General features: G+C 40.5%; 4 protein-coding genes across 8 annotated transcripts; 2 read left to right on the top strand and 2 right to left on the bottom strand.

Annotated features, from left to right (window-relative positions):
- Positions 1-1,358: 1,358 nt before the first annotated feature.
- Positions 1,359-8,002, top strand: LOC111796590 (uncharacterized). The gene is made up of 6 exons (XM_087124734.1): positions 1,359-2,096; positions 3,127-3,691; positions 3,778-4,672; positions 4,764-4,966; positions 5,824-6,059; positions 6,206-8,002. The coding sequence occupies exons 1-6, from the start codon at positions 1,932-1,934 to the stop codon at positions 7,727-7,729; spliced, it is 3,588 nt and encodes a 1,195-aa protein (XP_086980860.1). The 5' UTR covers positions 1,359-1,931; the 3' UTR covers positions 7,730-8,002.
- Positions 8,003-8,093: 91 nt separating this feature from the next.
- Positions 8,094-9,072, bottom strand: LOC111796656 (histone H2A.6). Its single transcript, XM_023679374.2, has 2 exons — positions 8,776-9,072; positions 8,094-8,568 (listed from the first exon to the last, which is right to left on the bottom strand). Exons 1-2 carry the CDS (start codon positions 8,962-8,964, stop codon positions 8,350-8,352), a joined length of 408 nt encoding a protein of 135 aa, XP_023535142.1. The 5' UTR covers positions 8,965-9,072; the 3' UTR covers positions 8,094-8,349.
- A 920-nt stretch (positions 9,073-9,992) lies between these two features.
- On the bottom strand, positions 9,993-18,115 carry LOC111796622 (calcium/calmodulin-regulated receptor-like kinase 1). Of its 5 annotated transcripts, XM_023679331.2 has the most exons (9): positions 17,938-18,112; positions 17,743-17,754; positions 16,932-17,301; positions 16,595-16,748; positions 16,233-16,359; positions 15,355-15,440; positions 15,190-15,261; positions 14,889-15,092; positions 14,162-14,705 (listed from the first exon to the last, which is right to left on the bottom strand). In XM_023679331.2, the coding sequence occupies exons 3-9, from the start codon at positions 17,243-17,245 to the stop codon at positions 14,391-14,393; spliced, it is 1,272 nt and encodes a 423-aa protein (XP_023535099.1). In that variant the 5' UTR covers positions 17,246-17,301; positions 17,743-17,754; positions 17,938-18,112; the 3' UTR covers positions 14,162-14,390. The 5 variants fall into 5 exon arrangements, with proteins under 5 accessions (XP_023535101.1, XP_023535099.1, XP_023535096.1 ...); XM_023679333.2 differs by lacking the exon at positions 14,162-14,705 and adding an exon at positions 9,993-10,590 and having other exon boundaries at positions 17,743-18,115; XM_023679328.2 differs by having other exon boundaries at positions 17,743-18,112.
- On the top strand, positions 10,553-12,105 carry LOC111796621 (uncharacterized). Its single transcript, XM_023679326.2, has 2 exons — positions 10,553-11,219; positions 11,334-12,105. The coding sequence occupies exons 1-2, from the start codon at positions 10,553-10,555 to the stop codon at positions 11,960-11,962; spliced, it is 1,296 nt and encodes a 431-aa protein (XP_023535094.1). The 3' UTR covers positions 11,963-12,105.
- Positions 18,116-19,279: the final 1,164 nt, after the last annotated feature.

The raw sequence follows: 19,279 nt of genomic DNA, 5'->3' as shown, positions 1-19,279 counted from the left end.
TATATAAAATAAAAAAAAATGAAAATTCAATTATAATAAATAAAATATTTTATAAAGTTGAAATTTGGAGTAGGCAATAGGTTTCCGGTTTCCGGTTTCCGGTTTCGGGTTCCCGCCTTGGGGCGGTATATTCAAAATTGACCAATTGGAGACTTTTTAAAAATTGCGGGCCCACATCGAAAACGCCATTTCCATGTGGATGGCTTTTTTCATACATTTTTTAAAATAATAATTTAATTTAGAAAACGACCAATTTGTGTGTAGTTGGAGTGAATAAAATATATCATATTGACTTTAAAAATAAAAATAAAAAGTCATAAATTCCATATTTTTTTCTTTATATATATATATATATATATATATTCATTTAGCTGTTAATTAAAAAAAATCTTAAAATTTTATAAAATATAATTGGAAGAAAAAATAAAATTTAATTTCCATATCAAAATAGAGCGAGAATTTTAATAACAAAAAATTGTTTATATACGAGAAAATATTATAATTTAGTAACAAATTATCCAAATCTAAATCTTATTTAAAAACTCGATACCTACTGTAACTGTTCACATCCACCGGCTTCTCCTCAGGGCTTTAAAGCGCGTCTGGGGGAAGGTTTCCACACTATTATAAATGGTGGTTTATTCTCCTCCCAACCAATGTGGGACATCACAATCCACCCCTCTTCGGGACCCCATCGTCCTTGCTGGTACTCTTTCCTTCCTCCCTCCCCAACCAATGTGGGACATCACAATCCACCCCCCTTCGGGACCTAGCATCCTCGCTGGTACTCTTTCCTTCCTCTCTCCCCAACCAATGTGGGACATCACAATCCACCCCCTTTCGGGACCTAGCGTCCTCGCTGGCACTCTTTACTTCCTCCAATTGATGTGGGACCACCCCCAAATCCACCCCCTTTGGGGCCAGCGTCCTTACTGGCACACCACCTCGTGTCTACCCTTCTTAGGGGAAGAGCGAGAAGGTTGGCACATCGTCCGGTGTCTAGCTCTGATACCATTTGTAACGACTCATGCCCACCGCTAGCAGATATTGTCCTCTTTGGGTTTTCCCTTTCGAGCTTCCCCTCAAGGCTTTAAAACTCCTATGCTACGGGAAGGTTTGCACACATTTATAAATGGTGGTTTGTTCTCCTCCCCAACCAATGTGGGACATCACACCTACAAAAACAAAAACCGGTAAGAGCTGTAATAACTAATAAAAATCTAATTCATCGAAGCAGATATATAGACTCATAATGTCTATTGTGGTATCTATTATAGTTTAACCGTAATTGATATGTATTTTGTTATGAGGTTTGGAATGTGGATTTAATGGCAAAATTTAGTTGAAGAATTTTGAGGAAGGAAATGGAAATGTCTGATTTGCAATCTCCACGAATTTAGATTGAGAAGTTTTAGAGAAAACGAATTGAATAAAATCAATACCACCGTTGAATGTGGTCTCGTTTTCCGCACCTTGTGTCCAAAAAAACTCTCCAACGCGTTTGGTCAAATGTTTCCAGCGTCGGCGAATCCTCCGACCTTCTTTTGGTGGATTTGGTCAGAATCGGAGTCTCATTGGAGGCCTTTCCAATGCGTCTGTTGCTCTTCATTATCATCGATTCGTCTTTTGTAAGGGGGCTTTCATCGCTCTTATTTTGTCAATCTTTTCGTTAAATATGGAATCGCCTCCTTGGTTGCTTGCGTTATCCGATTGTTTCTGGAATAAATGATTGGAATCGATCATCGTCGAGCTCTGTTTTGCGATTTCTTTTTTCTTTTTTATCAGGAATTCTTGTTTTGATGTTCTGCGATTTCGTGGATTCGTGTTTCTGAAAGTTTGAGGTGATTTTGTTGAAGGTTGGAATTGTTTGGATGAGTTATCTTAGTTAGGGTTGGGGAGAGATGAAAATGTGAGGATATTATGCTTTTATAATGACATTTCCACAACTTATGGGTGTTGCCAAAAGGAGATGTTTGGTTGTTCTGGTGATTCTTGTCTGTGTTTCTTTAGCAACTTGCTTGAAGGATCACGAGGAAGAGGAGCTGATTCTGAGTCAACTAGCTGACTCAATTACTGGGGATATCGACACAGAGATGGTGAGCAATTATGCTTATGATATGAATGAGACTAATATCTTTTTATGTTCTTTAGAACAACAAATTTTCGTTCGTATTTCAGCTTCATCTGTCTTAAACCTTTTTGCCTTGCTTAAAGTATATGATCTTGCAACTCTAGAATGTTATTTAGACCGATTAAGTGCAGCAATTATGTTTAGTTTTGGAGATAATTGATCTTATGCTTGTTCTTCACCATGTTTGTGTTATATTTAATAATCCCAATAAGTGAGAAGAGCATAATGTGAAGGAAATTATCTTGGGGTCGGGTGATTAGTGATAGGAATTTCTAAGCCCACCGCTAGCCGATATTGTCTTCTTTGAGCTTTCCCTTTCGGGTTTTCCCTAAGGTTTTTAAAACACGTTTGCTAGAGAGAGGTTTCCACACCCTTATAAAGAATGCTTCGTTCTCCTCCCCAACCAATGTGAGATCTTACAATCCATCCCCTTCGGGGTCTGACGTCCTCTCTGGCACTCGTTCCCTTCTCCAATCGATGTGGGACCCTCCCCCCCCCCCCCCATCCTCCCTTTCGGGGCCCAGCATCCTTGCTGACACACCGCTTCATGTCCATCCCTCTTCGGGGCTCAGCCTCCTCGCCCGGTGTCTAGCTTTGATACCATTTATAACGGCCCAAGCCCACCGCTAACAGATATTGTCCTCTTTGGACTTTCCTTTTCGGGCTTCCCCTCAAGGTTTTCTTCTCCCCGACTGATGTGGGATGTCACATATGCATTCGTACCCTTAATTACTAATTTGTTTCTGGCTTTATATCTTCGAAAGTTGTGTACTGATGATATTATCGTTGAGCAGTCTTGAATCCTACCACATATGTTTTAGAAGCAAAAAACTAAAAACAAAATAGTTATTCCCAACTGCTATGTTAGAAAAATATGTACCTCACCCTTTTGTTTATTTCTATGTGTCTTCTGTCTCTTGGTTTATTAGTGGCTTAAGATCTGCACACATCCTAAGCTGAGGTTTACTTATTTTAAATTCAAAACATTGCTGCAGGCTGAGCTGTTACTGTTTAAATGCAACTTGGATTTGCTTCAGTTAAAGGAAGCTGCAGATGGTACTGAATTGTGCTTTGAAGAAAGACCCGAAAGCACAAATGGTATTAATTTTGAATGTCAGATGCTGACGAAAGGAAAAACAAACAGAATGCTAAGCGCCATGCATCCCCAGATGAAGCAAACTCTTTTAGATTGTTTAAGAAAGAATTTTCACGTCTCTGGAAACGACTACAATTCTAAAGCTTGGTACACCACATATCTGGAGTCATTGTTTTTGATGCCTGGTAGTTTTAGAAGGAAGTTAAGTTCGAGATGGCATCGAAGTGCTAAAGAAGTGTCGAAATCTTCAGATCTCGAACATACTTCAATAAAACTTTCTAGCACAAGTAGTCAAAAAGAAAAGAAATCTGATCATCAACAAACAATTATCATTGCTGTTGTTGTAACAGCAACAGTGACTTTTATTATTGTAGCTCTGCTCTTTATATGCTATAATAGTATTAGCTCCAGAATGAAGCAAAATGATGAAAATCATGCAAGGCCTCTCCTAAGCTTGAGCATAAGTGAGTACTACTCTATTCTGTGTTCTTACAAGCTTGTTTTGAAACTCTATTTTAGTTTATCTTAACGTTTTTTCATGACCTTTCAGATTCTTCACCAAATTTTTCTGCCTTCGGGAATTCTTATAAGGAAGACAAGTTCATGAATCAAGCATCTAGCTTGAGTCAACACCAGAGAGCTCCATCTTTGGATGGTAGCCTGCAGCTTGTCTCTGATGGTGCACGTATTTCGATGCAGGGGCCTCCATCTTTTGAAGCTGCTGGAATTGTCAATAATTCATCTTTTGGATCAGTGAATTTGGCTGGGAGTTCTAATAATTTGCTGCCACCTCCTCCTGGAGCAGTGCCAGTCAACTCAGAGATTATGCCTCCTCTGAAGCCTCCTCCTGGCAGGGCTGTTCCCCTGCCTCCTGAACGCCCTAAGTCTTTTAAGCCTCCATCCAGCATGGCTACTCCTCCTCTGCCTCCACCACCTGCACCACCACCAGAACTTCCTGGAGATTCAGGTCTTCCTCCTGTACCTCCTGGAAGTTCAGGTCTTCCTCCTTCAGGTCTTCCTCCTATACCTCCTGGAAGTTCAGGTCTTCCTCCTGTACCTCCTGGAAGTTCAGGTCTCCCTCCTGTACCTCCTGGAAATTCAGCTGTCCCTCCTGTACCTCCTGGAAATTCAGCTGTCCCTCCTGTACCTCCTGGAAATTCAGGACGCCCTTCTGGACCTCCTCCACCTCCACCACCTGGAGCCAACAGGGCAGGCCCTCGCCCACCACCACCTCCCGGAAGTGGTAATGCTCCTCGGCCACCGCCATTTGCACCCAAAGGTGGAAATGCACCTCGACCTCCAAGGGGTTCTGCTTTAGGTGGTGATAATGGTATGGACGATTCGGGTGTCCCCAAAGCCAAATTGAAACCGTTTTTCTGGGACAAAGTTCTTGCAAACCCAGATAATACCATGGTCTGGCATCAGATAAAAGCAGGGTCTTTCCAGTATGTTATTATAAGTTTCACTCCTTTTGCACCACCATTGCTTTTAAATAGTTTTACAAGTTGCTGAAAGCATTTAATCTAATTCATACAGATTCAACGAGGAGATGATTGAAACTCTTTTTGGATATGCACCAGCAGATAAAAGCAAAACTGATGGTAAGAAGGAGACAACATCAAAAGATCCTGTACAGCAGTTCATTCAGATCATTGATGCAAAGAAAGCGCAAAATCTGTCCATTCTTTTACGAGCACTGAATGTGACAAGAGAAGAAGTTTGTGATGCACTTCATGAAGGTAATCTTACCCGATATTGACTTTCTTGAGCCTATTGAGCCTATAAATTGTAGGAGCCTCTCATCTCTAGCTTATTGAATGATGCAAAAACAAAATAGCTGGCATACCTAAGACAATACTCACAATACTCCTTGGGTTGAGAATCAAATTTGTGAGATCCTACGTCGGTTGGAGAGGAGAACGAAACACCCTTTATAAGGGTATGAAAACTTCTCCCTAGCAAACGCGTTTTAAAAACTTAGAGGGAAAGTCCCAAAGGAAAAGTCAAAAGAGGACGATATCTGCTAGCGGTAGACTTGGACTGTTACAAATGGTATCAGAGCTAGACATTAGGCATGTGCCAATGAGGAGACTGAGCCCCAAAGGGGGTGGATTGGGGGGTCCCACATCGACTAGAGAGGGGAACGAGTGCCAGCAAGGACGCTGGCTCCTGAAGGGGGTGGATTATGAGATCCCACGTTGGTTGGGAGGAAAATGAAACACCCTTTATAAGAGTGTGGAAACCTCTTCCTAACCGACACGTTTTAAAAACCTTGAGGGAAAATCTGAAACAAAAAGCCCAAAGAAGATAATATCTAGTGGATTTTGGCTGTTACAAATTTGCTAATTAGTTTCTTGGTGCCATTTCTATAACGGTAGGAATTATTACGCGTGTCATTGTTATTGAACACCGTGTGGCGGGAAGAAAATCTTCCTGAAGGTAAAAAGGAAGGTGCCTCTGTAATCTACATAACATATCTATCTTACTTATCTGCCTGTTTTCAGCAGCCATTTTCTCAATGGCATGCATAATTTTTTTTTGCTGCGCATCTTATATTCTCATGATATGGTCTTGATCATATTCTAACGTGTATCAGGAACTGATCTTCCTGCTGAACTTCTTGAGAACTTACTGAGGATGGCACCAACACCAGAAGAAGAACTCAAGCTTAGACTGTTCAGTGGGGAGACTTCTCAACTCGGAAATGCCGAGCGGTTCCTTAAAACGATAGTCGATATCCCATTTGCTTTCAAAAGGATGGAATCTCTGCTATTCATGAGCACTATTCAGGAGGACATCGCCATCACTAAAGAGTCCTTTGCTAACTTGGAGGTACAACATTTGCCACTATTACTTTTTAGTACTTAGAACTCTCAATATCATTGTTAGGCCGATATCGGTATCGAACGAGTTTGTTTCTCCTCTGTCCCTGAACTTCCTAACTTTGGATTGGTCGACTTTACATCATAACTGGACAGGTCGCTTGCAAGGAACTTAAGAGCAGCAGGCTGTTCCTCAAACTGCTAGAAGCTGTTCTTAAGACGGGTAATCGGATGAACGATGGAACTTTTCGAGGTGGGGCGCAAGCATTCAAATTGGACACTCTCTTAAAATTGTCAGATGTGAAAGGAAAAGATGGGAAGACTACACTATTGCACTTTGTAGTTCAGGAGATAATCCGCACAGAAGGGATAAGAGCCGCCAGGAATGCCACTGGAAGCCAAAGCTTCTCAAGCACCTCATCAAAGGAGATGCTGGATGGAACTACTCACGATCCAGACGAGCATTTCCGTAACTTGGGTCTTGAGGTCGTGTCGGGGTTGAGCGGCGAACTTCAGAATGTGAGGAAAGCAGCGACCATAGATGCCGATGCCTTGACTGGTACCGTTTCTAAACTTGGCCATGGACTGTTGACTTCAAGAGACTTTTTGAACAAAGACATGGAGAATCTAGGTGAAGAAAGTCGATTTCATCGGACACTGAAAAGCTTTGTGCAGAATGCTGAGGTTACTATCATGGCTCTCCTGGCAGAAGAAAAAAAGATCATGGAAATGGTGAAAAGCACGGGTGATTACTTCCATGGAAATGCTGGGAAGGATGAGGGCTTAAGGTTGTTCGTAATAGTGCGAGATTTCTTGATAATGATAGATAAGACATGCCGGGAGATAAAGGATGCACAGAAAAAACAGGTGAAGCAGGCGAAGGGGCACAGAAAGGCAGCATCTTCTTCTGATATCAATCCCTCCCTTCCGTCTTCGGATGCCAATCAACCCCCATCCTCGTCTTCGGATGCCAATCAACCCCCGTCCTCGTCTTCGGATGCCAATCAACCCCCGTCCTCGTCTTCGGATGCCAATCAACCCCCGTCCTCGTCTTCGGATGCCAATCAACCCCCGTCCTCGTCTTCGGATGCCAATCAACCCCCGTCCTCGTCTTCGGATGCCAATCAACCCACGTCGTCGTCCTCTGATACCAATCCACCCTCGTCGTCGTCCCCTGATACCAATCAACCACCCTCGTCGTCTCCTGATACCAATCAACCCCCGTCGTCGTCGTCGACTCCAGATACCAATCAACCCCCTTCAGCTCCAGTTTCTGACCCACGCCACCCACCCCCTCCCCCTCCTCCACGCCACCCACCTCCTCCTCCACACCACTCACCTCCTCCTCCTCCTCCACACCACTCACCTCCTCCTCCTCCTCCACACCACTCACCTCCTCCTCCTCCTCCACGCCACTCACCACCTCCTCCTCCACGCCGCCCACCTCCTGCCCCATCATCGTCTTCTGATACCAATCAACCCTCTTCAGCTCCAGTTTCTGGTCCACCCCACCCACCTCCTCCCCCATCATCGTCTTCTGATACCAATCAGCCCCCTTCAGCTCCAGTTTCTGACCCACGCCACCCACCTCCTCCCAATCTAAACCAGCTGATTTTCCCTGCAATTACTGATCGTCGGATGGGTAGCTCAAGTTCAAGTTCAGATGATGAAAGTCCATAGGTTATCTTATCAGCCATTGAAAAGGTGCCCAACTCTCTGAATTGTTAGGCTCCATTTTGGACATAGGCAAATTCTTTAGCAATATGAAGAAGCTCCATGAATTGCCAATGTGCCCAGAGCACAATTAGAATTCTTGGAAGTTTTTTCACCTTTGTTGATTCTTCTGTAAAAAAAAAATCTAGTTTTGAAGTTCTTGGCAGTTGGAGCATTATTCACCATAGTTTGTATATATAGATTGTGTAAGATTATCAGTTAAATATTTCTTGTCTTCAATTTTGATGTCACCAGAGTCCCAAAAGCTCGATATTAAAGAAGGGTTCTACACTAAATATGGCAACCAAAGTTCAAGATTTCCATGATCATGTATGAAGAACAAGTAGGAGGTGATATTAATAGATGGTGATGATGATGATATTCACAACACTAGTGAAATTCTAGCACTACACCTTGAACTGTTACAAATTTCATAAGCAAAGATCCGTAATCTAAGAAAAATAATGTCAAAAGAAGGGGGGAAATTGAAAAATCTAACAGAGTAAGAGAGAGCACTGTCATGACCGAAGCCAAATTTCATCAGAGCATTCAATGATTCAGTTCATCCGTTGCTACTACAAACAAATTTAGGGTTCATCATCACCACCAGCGTTCTTAGATGAAGTCCCTGTTTTCTTGGGTAGAAGCAGATTGTGAATGTTGGGCATAACACCGCCATTGGCAATAGTCACATCGCCCAAAAGCTTGCTGAGCTCCTCATCGTTACGTACAGCGAGCTGAATGTGACGAGGAACAATACGCGTTTTCTTGTTATCTCTAGCAGCGTTTCCAGCGAGCTCCAAAACCTAAACATCAAGAATCCTTCGAGTTAATCCCAAAAGCAAGAAAATCAATCTAATTCTCAAACGCCTATGAAGGAATTGAGAAATAGAACACGAATTGGGTGAAAATTCGAAACCCTAGATCCATACGGCGTGCTCAATTTCACAAAACCCTCACAGCGACAGAAACCAAAAAAAAAAAAAAAAGGAAAAAGTTCCAAAATAGCATACCTCAGCGGCGAGGTATTCAAGGACGGCAGCGAGGTAGACCGGAGCACCGGCACCAACACGTTCGGCGTACTTGCCGGCTTTGAGAAAACGAGCAATACGACCGACGGGAAACTGCAACCCGGCTTTACTACTCCTTGAGGTGGCCTTTTTAGCGGCACCGGATCCTAGGGTTTTGCCTCTACCGGCCATTAGTTAAGATCTGTTGGACGGAGAAGACGAACGAAAGAATTGAAGAGAAAATAGGAAGCAATTTTCCGGCAAGGTCGCGAGAGAGAGAGAGAGCAATAAATAATCACGATAAGGAAGGAGACAGTATTTGGTATATATAGTGAGATGGGTCTCGTGAGATGAGCCAATAAAATTGAAGTACGCGGATCGGAATCGCGGCCGTTGGATGGATGAGTGATGGGACGGTCCAGATTTGAATGAGGATTCAATTTTCTTAGAAGATGCCGCGAGGGGATGGATTACGTCAGCGTGCATGTGAAGTGGCGGGAAGGCCCCTCGTTTTCTATTGAAATAATTTATGATTTTTTTTTTTTTTTTTTTTTGCTTATTTAAAGTTAAATTAATAAAAATATTTTTAAATTTTATAACTTTATCTACAAAAATATTCTTTAAAAAAAATATTATTACAATTAGTTTTAATTGTCACGGTCCTACATTTTTTACCGCACGGCGTCGTGATCTTGAAACGCTCACGACCAGCCTTAAGGGGAACTAAGCCCCATATATATTTTTCGCCCCTGCTTTGTGGCTTCGTCGAACCTTAGGCGAGGTTTGTCTTCGTCAATCGAACATCGTCTGTGCGGAATCCAAGCTTGTTCAACCACACACGCCGCTGGCGCGTGCTTGTTTAATCGTCTACTACACATCCGACTTGCCTCTACATTAGGCCAAGTCATTCGGCTCGACTTTGCTTCTGCTGGGGGCCAAGGCCTCTCGATGCAACGTCGTATCTCATCTTGTCATCTCGATCTCCATCGATATGGTCCATATGTCCTAACAAAGTATTAATAATTTTCATCCAAAACATAACCGTGATTGTATTTTTAACTTTTTTAGAAAGTTCAAATAATTATTGAACTTACAACCATACAAACTTGGATAATTTTATTAATTTAGTCTCCCGAGAAAATGTATAATTACTCCACAAAATTCTAAGAAAATAATAATAATTTAAACTTAAATAGCCTAATTTAAGTAGTAAAATTATGTTACCTTAGCCAGAGTACCATTCCATATATGTCAAGAAATTCAAATACTTTTGACCAATAAATCTCGAGACACCCAACAGATACAAAACTCGAGAGACGAACATTGAGATGCTATCTACTACTACCTATAACGTATGAGTTCTAGCAACTCATAAGCACAACGTTTGTCGTTTCGTTTCGTTGTAGTATCCAAGCTCTACATGGTGTTCCAACGTTCTTTTTGTAGGTCTCAATGCCACGATCAGTCGCAGTACTAAGCAAAAATTATCGTAAATAGTAGGCTAGTTAAGAGGTCCGAGTTCTTGGCCTATAGAAATAATAATTATTTGAGTTTCAGTAATAAATTACACACACATGTATATATAGATGTTGTTTTCCTCTGCATCTCTCTATGTTCTCTAGCATCCATAGCTGCTCTGTTTCCTTCATCTCTGTCGACGCCTGGGTCATCTTCTTCGACCTGTTTCGACACGATGCTGCTTGCCAAGCTTAATGGTTGGACGTCGAGACGTGGAGGAGCGTAACGTTCCAATGATTTGAAGGGAGAGGAGAAAGAAAACATGCCAAAAGTTTGGTTTTCTCTGAAAAAGTCCTTCCCCTGCAAACCAGAGCCATCAGAAGTGTATGATCCAAAGTGCAGGAAACAACTGAACACAATCACAACAAAGAAAGCAGCCAAAAAGTCAGGCTGTTCTTCAGGAAGGTCTGGCTGTTCAAGGTCCATAGCGAATCTCAAAGACGTCATCCATGGAAGCAAGAGGCACATCGAAAACCCGCCAATTTGCAGCCCGAGGTCGATCGGTAGCAGCGAGTTCCTCAACCCGATTGCTCATGAAGTAATACTAAGCAACTCAAAGTGTGAGCTCAAGATCACTGGTTTTGGAAGCTTCCACCAAGAGGGTGGGGGAAATTCTGATCTTAGCAGGGGTGGAGGCGGGAATTCGCCATTTTTCGGTACACTAAGGCCCGGAACTCCCGGTCCGGGGTCCAACTCCCCTTCTAGTACTACCTCCATATCTGCAACAAGAAAGCTTCCTTCTCTTTTGTCCTATAGAGATGGGAGTACTGCTAAATCCAAGGGAGGTGGGGAAGTTCGTACGAGCAAACGGTTCATGCCGCTAACTGAATCGAACGGTAGGACGTTTTCGATGGTTACTTGCCATAAATGTGGAGAGCAGTTCTGCAAATTGGAGGCTGCTGAGTCTCACCATCTCTCCAAGCATGCTGGTTAGATACATATCCTTACTGATAATGTTTCTATTGGTTTGCCAAAATGGCTACTCGTCTTCGTGTTCAGACGTTCATGGAGTTTCACGTTTCTTTCTGTTCTTTTTTTCTCAGTTACCGAGCTTGTGGAGGGCGATTCATCAAGGAAGATTGTCGAAATAATATGTCGAACAAACTTGTCGAAGTCGGAGAACAACAGTAACCGAATCGAACGAGTTTTCAAAGTTCACAATATGCAAAAAGCATTAGCAGGATTTGAAGAACACAGGGAAATGGTGAAGATCAAGGCAAGCAAGCTTTCAAAGAAACACCCTCGATGCCTCGCGGATGGGAACGAGCTGCTGAGGTTTTACGGGACGACATTAGCCTGCACTCTTGGACTAAACGGCTCGTCCACCCTCTGCATATCACAGAAATGCAGTGTCTGCAGAATTATAAGGAATGGTTTCTCAGCAGAGAAGGATATGAAAGAAGGAGTAGGAGTTTTCACGACTTCGACGAGCGGGAAAGCTTTCGAAACCATTGAAACAACCGAAGAAACCTCGGTGAAGAAAGCATTGATAATCTGCAGAGTGATTGCAGGGAGGGTTCATAGGCCATTGGAGAACATCAAAGATATGGTTGGCCAAGCAGGGTTTGACTCTTTGGCTGGCAAAGTGGGATTACATTCCACCATTGAAGAGCTTTACTTGCTCAATCCTAAAGCTTTGCTTCCTTGTTTTGTTGTGATTTGCAAACCATGAAGATAAGGAAGCCAACACAAAGTTTGTGGTCTATCATTTGTTTTCGAGTTTATAACGGTATTATTTAACTCATTCGAATTCCACTTCGAATCGTTATGTAAGGATTCCCGATTCATATATATAACGATCAAGGTGAAACTATACTGAGTATCTTCACCTTCACAGATGCATGAAATACGAGCAAGGGAAAGAGACTAACTTGCACGATCGAAAGGCAGAGACTAGCTCTTCCCTTCTTTCTTTCAGGCAAGGAGGTCTCTCAAGCCTGCAGTTTCCTACTAGGGCGGGACTCTGAATCAAAGTAGTATAACAAACTAGCTCTAGGGTAGGACTCTGAATCAAACGATGAGTTCAAACTCAAATCAGTCCTCTCTTCCAAATGTAATGGTTCCAGTTTAGCCTTTCCTTGTCCTGTAACGAACCAAGTTCGCCCTCTTTTGATTATTGGGCCCTACCCATGGAGTTTCTTTTGTTCACTGGAATAAGCAGATTAATCGAACTCATTGTCGTAATAATAAGATGCTTAAGACCTGAGACTCGAACATTATACTAAAACACGTACTTCTACATATCAATAAATCAAAGGCTCGATTTTTGTAGAACGGGTTGTGAAAAACCTCGACACTACATGGGAGGTGTATTTAAAGAAATGCATCTACCATATGCAACTAATTTGGGTAAGCCTAAATGATAGAACATCATTTACTTTTGCTGCTACATCAGGACAGTACAGCTTTTAAAGCTCCATTGATGCACATGGACAGCAATAGAACATTTGGAGAGAAAAGAACAAGGATAGTATTCTTGGACAGTAGGAATTGAATGAGAGTCTTAAATGTTGGAATGGGGTTGGTTTGGGAGTAGATGAACCTCAATTCAAAATTTGAATTTTTGACTCGACTCCTTGTGTGGGGTTACTTCCACTTGCCATAGCGATGTTGATTTTAGAGGACGGGCAAGTGCTCGGTTACTCGAGAGATGAGGACTTTTGTTGCACTTCTAAACCGACTTTTCGACTTTTTCTATTGTTTGATATGAGTATCTCCTTTCACATGAGCTCACATTAGTAGACTTGTGTAAGCTTTAACTCTAGTTCCACTGTAATAGCCGAAGTCCACTGCTAGTAGATATTATCCTCTTTGGGCTTTCCCTCAAGGTTTTTAAAATGCGTTTACTATAATAGCCGAAGTCCACTGCTAGTAGATATTATCCTCTTTGGGCTTTCCCTCAAGGTTTTTAAAATGCGTTTACTAGGACGAGGTTTCCACACCCTTATAAAGAATGCTTCATTCCTCTCTCTAACCGATGTGGGATCTCATAATCCACCCCCCTTTGAGGCCCAACGTCCTCGCTAGCACACCGCCCAGTGTCCACCCCCTTCGGGGCTCAGCGTCCACACCCTTATAAAGAATGTTTCGTTCCCTTTTCCAATCAACGTGGGATCTCACATCTACTCTGTGTGAATAAGCCAACTCGTATGAAAACTAACCAAAGAGAAGATTTTCCATGATACTTATAAGGAAAGAACATATCCCATTCCCTGTGTTTTAATTGCTCTGGCCCCAGTTACCAGCCTAGATCTAGGTGTGATTGCCTTTATTTTTCAACACCTACAATCAGTTTTCACTAAGGATGTTGTTCATTAACTGCTCCAAACATATCTCTCTCAGTCATCTTATCGTCGCGAATGGCTCTCTCTATCTTCCTTTCTTTCTCGAGCCAGCGAAGCCCACATTGACTATTAATGGTGAAGGTAGATTTTTGTTTTGAGATCCCACATCGATTGGCGAGGAGAACGAATCATTCTTTATAAGAGTTTGGAAACCTCTCCCTAGAGGGGAAGCTCGAAAGGGAAAGCCCAAAAAGGACAATATCTGCTAGTGGTGGGCTTGGGCCGTTACAAATGGTATCAGAGCTAGACACCGGGCGATGTGTCAGCGAGGAGGCTGAGCCCTGAAGAGGGTGGACACGAGATGGTGTGCCAGTAAGAACACTAGGCCCCCAAAGAGGTGGATTGTGAGATTCCACATCGGTTGGAGAGGAGAACGAAACATTCTTTATAAGGGTGTGGAAACCTCTCCATAGTAGACACGTTTTAAAAACCTTGAGGGGAAGCCCGAGAGGGAAAGGCCAAAGAGGACAATATCTGCTAGCGGTAGGCTTTAAAAGTTCTACCTACTGCATATAGAAAGTGACAAAAACGAACAATATTTTGATGTTTTCATTCACAAACTACTCGAGGAAAGTTCTCATTCACAATTGTGAGTCATTACAATGATGAAACTATACAAAGCTCTCTATTCTGAGTAATGTACAAAATTTCAAGGTCATTAAAGAAAAATGGAAGAATCAGCTATCATACACAGTCAAAGAGAATAGAATCACAAGACAAACAATCAAGAGAAAAACCAAAAAGGGAAGCTATGGTCTAGATTTCATGGGTATCAGAAGCACTGTCCATTGAATCCTTTCTAAAGTGCTCGGAGTGGTCGATATCAATAGAAACATCATCTGTCATGGCTGACAGAGATTTTCTATGATGCTTTTGCTCGAGCCTAAAGTTGTTAATCCGTGAGATCACTTGTACGATATCTCTCATGGAAGGACGTTTTCGAGGGCTACGGTTAACACATCTATATGCAAGAGATGAAACTTCGTTCAGCTCTTGTACATTAAAGTTTCCATCTAAATGATCGTCCACAATTTCTTCCCACCCAACTTTCCCATCCGAAGTCATTGCTGCCTATACATCTCGTAACGAAAATACATATAAGTTGGAACGCCAATTTTGGCCTTAACTTGGCAGACTAAAGTCGGGAATTAAACAAGCTTCATGTCTCAAAAAATGTTTCCATTCAAGAAAAGAATCGTGAAAGAATATTTATTTTTGTCGAAAATATTGACGACGAGAAGATAGAGAACTTACAAGTTCAACATACTCCATAAGGCCTTGTTGTGGGGTTCTGCCAGCTATAAGCTCGAAAAGCAATACTCCAAAGCTGTAAACGTCACTTTTCTTTGTGAATTTTCTAGTAGATATATATTCGGGATCTAGGTACCCAAAAGTTCCACGAATATTGGATACATGTTTCTCGACCATCTCTTCTCTGGAAAGCCCGAAATCGGCAACCTGCTTGATCAAGAATAAGCAAACAACATATATAAACACTTCAAGAACAAATTATAATTCGTCATATCGATTCTTTGACAAATGAAAGAAAACATACCCTAGCCCTCATGGAATCATCCAACAAAATATTTGAAGACTTGATATCCCGATGTATTACCGGTGGAACGGCCTGCAGTAATATCATAGAAATACCCCAAGATTGATTTATAAGGTTGCAAAAGCTAGTAAACTCGGTGTCCATCAAGGTTATATCATAACTTACACCATCATGGAGATATTCCAGTCCCCGTGCAACATCTAATGCCACACGAACCCGCAGATCCCAGCTCAATGGTTCATTCTTACCTCCTGCAAACCAAAGAGAGTATGTCACTTCCCGAGAAACTGATAAAGAAGTATATTGTACCGTCATTTTAACCAAAAAAAGACGTTCCTTCAAGGAGACGCGGTGAGAGTACTAATAGGCGTCATATTAAGAATATTAGTAGGATATTAGTAAGTGCATGGTAGTGATTAGGTAAGGTGGTTTGCTTATACAAAAGGGGGGTTTAGGGACTTTAGAGGGGAGTCATTTTGGTGGATTGTCCATTTGTGGGAATTAGGGAGAGGGATAGTGTAACGGCTCAAGCCCACCGCTAGCAGATATTGTCCTCTTTGGGCTTCCCCTCAAGGTTTTTAAAACGTGTCTGCTAGGGAGAGGTTTTCACACCCTTATAAAGAATATTTTATTCTCCTCCCCAACCGATGTGGGATCTCACAATCCACCCCCCTTCGAGGCCCAGCGTCCTTACTGGCACACCACCTCGTGTCCACCCCCCTTCGGGGCTCAGCCTCCTCGCTGACACATCGCCAGTGTCTAGCTCTAATACCATTTGTAACGGCCTAAGCCCCGACTAGCAGATATTATCCTCTTTGGGCATTCCCTTTCAGTCTTCCCCTCAAGGTTTTTAAAATGTGTCATCTAGGGAGAGGTTTCCACATCCTTATAAAGAATGGTTCATTCTCCTCCCCAACCGATGTGAGATCTCACAGATAGCCCTCTCAAAACGTATGCATGAAGAAAGATGTTATAATAATATATGTTTGGCTCATTTTGCATTTAAATTAACTAATGCTTGTACTTTATATTAGACTTCTTACCGTATAAGTGAGAAGCCAAGCTTCCTTTGCTCATATACACATATACAAGTATATGTTGGGCTTTTTCAGCACAGTAACCGACCAAATTTACGAGGTTTCTATGATGCAACCTTCCGAGAAGCATAACCTGGTAAACCGAAGAAGGTTTAATGGATGAATCGGATAAACAAAAAGCACGAAGCTGTTATGAATCAATCAGTAAGAATGGGTGATTGTTTAAAGATAAAGATGCATAAAATCTTTCATTATATCACAACAAAACAGAGCACATTCATTAAATTCTGTCAAACAGTCTATCCAGATGAAGGCTTCAAACAGCATAAGAATAAGATTATCAAAATATTTGAAGAATGATGAATCACCTCTGTTTGGAACTCTTTCTCGCCTTGTTTGGAATCAGTTGCAAGCACCTTAACCGCAACCGTTTCACCGCCTGCCATTTGAGCTCTATAAACAGGGCCGAACGCTCCTTGTCCTATTACAGTTGTGAAATTGGACGTAGCCTTTTGCAGATCCCTGCCATATCAAAGAACAAAACTCTAAGGTCCGGTCCTAAGGAGCTAGTGGTTCTCAAGATACGTCCAGCAATAACATCGAATTCAAACACAGGTCTCGAGAACTATCAAGCCACTCTATATCAGAAACGATTAAAAGATCATTTACCAAACCTATCACTACAGAGTTTGTAAGAACACATACCTGTACGAATACTCGAATATTCCAGAAGCTGCAACCACATTACTTTTCCTGAATCCATCAAGCCATTGTGACATGCCATTGTGGCCAGATTTAACAGGTGACTCTGGAGCTAAGGTTGAGTCTGATAGAATATTGCAAGAGTCAGCACCATTGATACGAATAGGAATCGTCGTAGCCCTCCGGGAACTGCTATTTCCTATCTGAGATCGTCTCCGTTGGTACCTAAAGCAAAAGAGAGTCGAAATCGCCAAAAGAACACCAATCACAACTCCTATAGAAATTCCAATAATCAGCCCAGATGACTCCCCCTTCATCTCCTCCCTTCCTGCTTCCCAATTATCAATCCACTGGCTTAATCCATCACAAAACCCTGCAAGAAGAAGACTCATAACTCATACTAAACAATACACACGTATTAAAAAGAGAAAACATGAAAGAAGAACAAACATGAATAATCACAATATCACTCAGATTTCACCATATCTTCGCTTCCATTTCATCAAACACTTGATCTGCATCTCATTCAAAAAATTCTCAAGCACAACAATCAAACATCCAACGCTCAAACACTTCAAATTTCCAACATCCAACACAAAAAAAAAGGCAAAAGAAACAAATCCCAGATAAATGGGTCAGAGATTACTAAACCAAATCCGCTAAGTTCCAACAGTTCATCACCAGTACAAAGCAAAAAAAAAAAAAAAAAAAAAAAAAAAACCAAACCCAGATAACATATCAACAGTAAATGAAGTAGAATCGAGTTTTTTCCATTTCCATTTCAGAAAATACAAACAGGGTAAGTGAAAGATACCTTCGAAGTGAACTGATTCCAAAGAAATAAGAAATTCAGAGAAATGGGTGGCGTTGCAATCAAGCAAATAAGAGAAAAAAATGTAGTGAGATTCGATGAACACAACTCAGAGAAAAGAATCAGAGACGGAGAAGACATAAGAAGACGAAATTTGTATTCAAGAACACCAAAGTCGAACTACGATCTGTCATCTACCTCGGGAAGTTGGATTTGGATTTGGATTACATTACAATGTCAAAAGGGGAAAGAATTGATCAAAAATGCTTCGGATTTTGGGATTCTTCTCGTTTGAAATTTTGTTTATTCTCAGTATTGTTACGAAGGAAATGAAGGCTGAGGAGGGAATCCAGCTCGTGCAAGGAATGAAGTATTGGGTTTTGTTTATTTATTTATTTATTTATTTATTTATTTAAAACAATTATGCCATCGACCATGAACAAGCTTTAATTATTTTGACTTTTAATTATAATATTTAAATATATCACAATAACATGATAGTATTTACACTAAATTTAAAAAATATCAAATTTTATTAAATTTTAAAAAATAAAAAATAAACTTTGTTTCAAAAATACCCTTAAATTTTTTTTAAACAATTACAAAAAGGACGTAACTATTAGTACTGCGTTTAAAAAATATCTATAAATTTTTAAATAATAATATTAATATCGTCTTAATACTATTTTTTAAATATAATTTGGATTTGAAAAAAGAAATTAAAAGTTTAAGATATTAATAAAAAAAATTAAATTTCAAACGTATTTTTTAAACGCCTAAGTTCAAGTGTATTTTTTTACGGTAAATTTAGAGTTTTTCTTTTTAGTTTAATAATATTATTAAAAAATTTGAAATTTAAAGATATTTAAAAAGTAAAATATAAAGTTTAAATATATTTTTATTAATTAGCGTATTATTTTTTTATTATTTTTTTAAATTCTGTCCTGGCAGATAGATTTAAATATTTGATATTTACGGGTATAACAACCGTTCAAGTTAACTTAAATTCTCACGATAAAATTATGATTTGAAATCTTAGCATTTGTGATCTCTGTACTTGTATATCCCCGAACGTTATTAGATTCAATTAATCAGTAAGTAAAAAATAATTTAATCCGTAAATTAATTTAAATATTAAGAAATTAGGGTAGGAAAAATAAAAATAAAAAAATAAAAAAGAATATTTGGGAGTTGTTGTATTAACTAAGCTATGAAATTATTGAAAATAATTTATAAATCATAAATATTTACATGTGAATAGGGTTAGGTTGTGGAATTAAAGGCCATGACCCCAACTTGGATGAGGCCCTTAATTTGTAGGGCGGTGGTCCAAAAGAGTGACGTATATCATATTAATTATGACTAAGAACAAGAAATATTATAATACAATTTTTAACCTAACTTCGATTGTTTTTTAATTATTATTTTAAAAAAATCTTATGTATGTACGATATATATATATATATATGTTATATTAATAGTTAAATTATTGTAAAGTTCATGTGATATCACTCATCAGTTGGGGAGGAGAACGAAACAC

The sequence above is a fragment of the Cucurbita pepo genome, chromosome 6 (assembly GCF_057944985.1).
Source record: "Cucurbita pepo subsp. pepo isolate OVF chromosome 6, ASM5794498v1, whole genome shotgun sequence".
Taxonomy (NCBI): Eukaryota; Viridiplantae; Streptophyta; class Magnoliopsida; order Cucurbitales; family Cucurbitaceae; genus Cucurbita; species Cucurbita pepo.
Note: the sequence above shows the minus strand (reverse complement) of the source record. Positions and strands in the feature narration are given on the sequence as shown.